Source organism: Lupinus angustifolius, chromosome LG16 (assembly GCF_001865875.1).
Source record: "Lupinus angustifolius cultivar Tanjil chromosome LG16, LupAngTanjil_v1.0, whole genome shotgun sequence".
NCBI classification, from domain to species: Eukaryota; Viridiplantae; Streptophyta; class Magnoliopsida; order Fabales; family Fabaceae; genus Lupinus; species Lupinus angustifolius.
The window spans coordinates 10247837-10252051 of NC_032024.1; the positions used below are offsets into that span (position 1 = coordinate 10247837).

The 4215-nt window shown below is 35.0% G+C and overlaps 1 protein-coding gene across 1 annotated transcript; it reads left to right on the forward strand.

Moving 5' to 3' along the window:
• LOC109329148 (3-oxo-Delta(4,5)-steroid 5-beta-reductase) lies at positions 2403-3900 on the forward strand. Its single transcript, XM_019562822.1, has one exon. The coding sequence runs from the start codon at positions 2521-2523 to the stop codon at positions 3655-3657; it is 1137 nt and encodes a 378-aa protein (XP_019418367.1). The 5' UTR covers positions 2403-2520; the 3' UTR covers positions 3658-3900.

A 4215-nucleotide genomic window follows, 5' to 3' on the forward strand; every position in this document is an offset into this window, starting at 1 on the left:
GCAATCCTTTGATCGGTATAATTAAATTTGCTTTCTTCAAAGCTATACTAGTCATAACTCCCCAGGTGATGGTCCTGAGACTATGGATGGTACGCCCAATTGATATTTTTCTTGTAAAGATGAACATGGTAAAAGCTTTTCTTCCACTGTCTAGGCTTCAACTAGGGGGGGGGGGGGAAAATAGCATCCTACCTCTCCTACGCCCGCATCGACCCGCCTGCTCCTTGTCCCGATTGGAGATGCATGTCATCTGAAACATCCAGAAGAAGGCTTTCAAAGAATTAGGTGTGTGTTGTGGGTATACTCCTTATGTTGGAGTATGATAGTTCTTTTGAACTATGATTGTCGGACTAGATAATGATGGTAATGGTTTAGGCTCTCCAAGGAAGCTCCAAGGTTCAATTTGAATGAGTATTGAAGATGATAGTTGTTGGTGAACTTTTTTGTAGAAGTTCCAATATATCGAAAGACTTCCTAGCAATAGGTTGCTAGGCTTCATGTTCCATTTGCTGGCGGTATGGTGAGCTGCACTAAAAGTTTGAAGAGCTAGGCTCTTGGTAACATCGTCAAGGATACCCAGAAGGTTTATGCTGTAGGGGAGCAGACTCTTATGTGGAGGAGTTGTTAAAGAGAATTTGTCATTGAGCAATGTGGAGTCATATACTCACTAAGGTGAGTCATATATTCACTAAGGTGGAGATTCTTGTGTAGATTTCCTAAGGAGCCAAATATTCATCTATTTCAATGAAGGTGAAGATTGTTGGGAATGTTTGAAATATGTTATTTTCTGAAGTCTCATATTGCCTAATATTAGAATAGAGTAGAGTATCAATGATATATATTGGACTCAAGTCCCTTGTTGTAATGTGCACTAGATATAAGCACAAAATAGAAACACCCATGGGCACTTGGGCACATGTGTGTGCTAGAGTTTGTAATCCTTATTTTCTAATAATATCTTAGTTGCCGTTTAGCGCTCCCGGGGACATAGGCATAATTGGCCGAACCTCGTTACCAAATTTTCTGGTTTCTTCTGTTCTCTTTATTTATGCCTTTATTTGATTGTTTTTGGCTAATGTTGTGCAACGATCGCTTCCACTGCACCAATAGTTAACACCAATTTTTTATGTTGAAGTTAGACTTAATTTCCTTATATAATCAATTTTTTTTACTTAGAATATATTTGTAAATTAAAACTTGATAGATCTTTTTTGTAAGAAAATGAAATTTATATAATCCAATTATAATATTGTTGTTCCAACAATCCAGCTTTCATTTATAAGTGTCTTTTGTAGAATTTTTTGTTCCTATTAAACAATCTTTCTCAAACTTTAACACAATATTGATAATTACTTTATAATCCTGAAAAATAACATCAGAGTTAAGTGTGAAGAAAAATTGAGAAGGTGATAATAGAAAAAAAAATATAGATTTTATTAAAAAAAATAGTAATTTTATTGCATAGGAAAACATTTATGAACCAAGTTACCAATATAATATTAAGATTTGCCTGATATTTAAGCCACTTGCAAACATTTAAATCTTAGCCTTAGAAAGCGTGTTAAGAGTTAGCTCTTACGTTAATTCATTCGACATGATTAAATAATCAGTTATATGAACATAAGACAAACCTCTATAATAAAAGGTGTTGTATTGTAATCACACTGACAAATTATGTGTGGTAACTATGCTTAAAACGTTTGCAACTGCAGTTTAGTTTTGGAAAATAGATTAAATATGACATGGAATCCTTTGATTTATGTTCTGGACAATAAAGAAGAGGAATGGTTACCTGATAATTTTGACTAATAATATACCCTTCAACTAAATTCTCCTACAAATCATCATACCCACAAAAAAGAAAATGATACATATAACTTATAAATTAATCACTAATAATAAATAAAATATCATTTTATCACTCATTATTCATATGATATACGAGGATTTGTAGAAAGATTGATATGATAATATATTATTTTTCAATAATTTTATATAGTAAAGAAGTTCGTTGACCAGTAGGTAGTGAAGCTAGTTATTGATGAAGCACGTTAACATATAATATTTTTTAAATGCTTTCAACCGCAAAGCCAGCATTGCAACGGCCAAGGGCACAACCTTCCGGGTTCGTTGAGTTTGGAACACAAAAAAATCATATTTCCAATAACCAACGTGGTTTGGTTAATTTTATTCAATTTCATAAAGTACATATTTGAAACCATCCTTCAAGAATCAATAAAATAACACACTCATGTCTCTTATTTTGTTAACAACTAGCATCTACCCTACTTGGAATTTTCAACTTCAACCTCAAGCTTTCAAGTTACAAGTATCATGCCAGACCAGAAATACTCCTCAAAAGAAGAGCAAAAAATAGACAAGTTGATAATTGTTAGGACAGTTAGAAAGTCCACATTATTCTAACCCTAAATATACATATAATGTGACACTATTCATTATTCCTATAAAATGGTTCAGTTTTGAAGGTAGAGTGAGCAACCCATATCTCCGTATATAGAAATGGAATCTGACTCAATGCAGAGTGCTAACAATGTTGCAATTATCTTTGGGGTCACTGGACTTGTTGGGAGAGAGTTGGCTCAGAGGTTGGTTTTACAATCTTGGAAAGTTTATGGCATAGCTAGAAACCCTGAAATATCACCCAACCTTATTATAAGCCCTTTTTACCATTTCATCTCTTGTAATTTGGTAAATCCTTTTGATACCCAAAAGATGCTCTCATCATTACAAGATGTGACCCATGTGTTTTGGGTCACATGGTCTAGCCAGTTCCCATGTGAGACACAAGAAAGTTGTGAGCAGAATAAGGTCATGATGTCCAATGCTTTGAATTCTATGCTCTCAGTAGCCAAGAATCTGAAGCATGTTTCACTTCAGACTGGGACAAAGCACTATGTATCACTGCAGGGCCCTTTTGATGAAGAAAAGCTCCACTATTATTATTACTACAATGAAGAGTTTCCTAGAATGAGCAAAGTCCCTAATTTCTATTATTCTTTGGAGGATTTGCTCATGGAGAAACTGAATGGTAAGGTGTCTTGGTCTGTTCACAGGCCTGGTTTATTGTTGGGTAGTTCATATAGATCATTTTATAACTTCATGGGTAGCTTATGTGTTTATGGGTGTATTTGTAAGCATCTGAACCTCCCTTTTGTGTTTGGGGGAAGAAAGAAGTGTTGGGACGAGGCTTACATTGATGGGTCAGATGCTAGGCTAGTAGCTGATCAGCACATTTGGGTAGCAACAAAATGTGATTTACTTTCCACCAATGGACAAGCTTTCAATTCCATTAATGGTCCAAGTTTCACTTGGAAGGAGATCTGGCCAGTTATTGGGAAGAAACTTGGGGTACATGTCCCCCAAGACAATATGTTTGTGGAGAATTTCTGGTTTTCAAAAGCCATGGCTGAGAAGCACCAAGTTTGGGAAGACATTGTGGTTGAAAATGGGTTGGTTCAAACAACTATGGAAAGTTTGGCTAATTGGGAGTTTCTAGATGCCTTATTTAGACTCCCATTCAAACTCTTGGGGAGCAGAGATAAAGTTGACGGGTTTGGTTTTGGTGCAAAATATAAGACATTGCATTCAATATTGTATTGGATTGATTGCATGAGAGATGAGAAGCTAATTCCCTAGGGGCTTCTTGCCAGCTTTGACTTCAACTTGGAGTATTTGGTAAAAGAGAAATTTATGGAGCACAACACAATGGGGTTTCTTTTAGAAAATAGTGGCAGGGTGTTCTTTGCATGTGATGGTTGACTAGCCATTTATTGCTGCATAGTTTATTGGTTTATATACAGTTTGAATCATACAATTTAATAATGCATGTACCTTCCCTTGGTGTCACTTACTTATGGCTACAGATGGAGGGGTTGCTTTGTTTGGTGGCCATATCTTTGGCTAGGGCATCTACAATCACTTTCCACAACTTTTTATTTTGTTTCTAGAATAATCACTTTCAATCAATGCCCTAAATGAATATATTTTAAATAAGCTCTTGAAACAAACGGTTTATTAAATTAATGAAAAGTATTTTACTTTTTGTCTTTTCTTCTTGCCGAATATGAAACTTCATTAACTATATAAAACTTGTTTTGTCTATTGTCTTTTGATTTTAAATTAGAGGTTAGTGACCATACATACCATACTAGACAAAAAAAAACATAAAACTTCGAAGTTAAGAGGGTGTTAAGC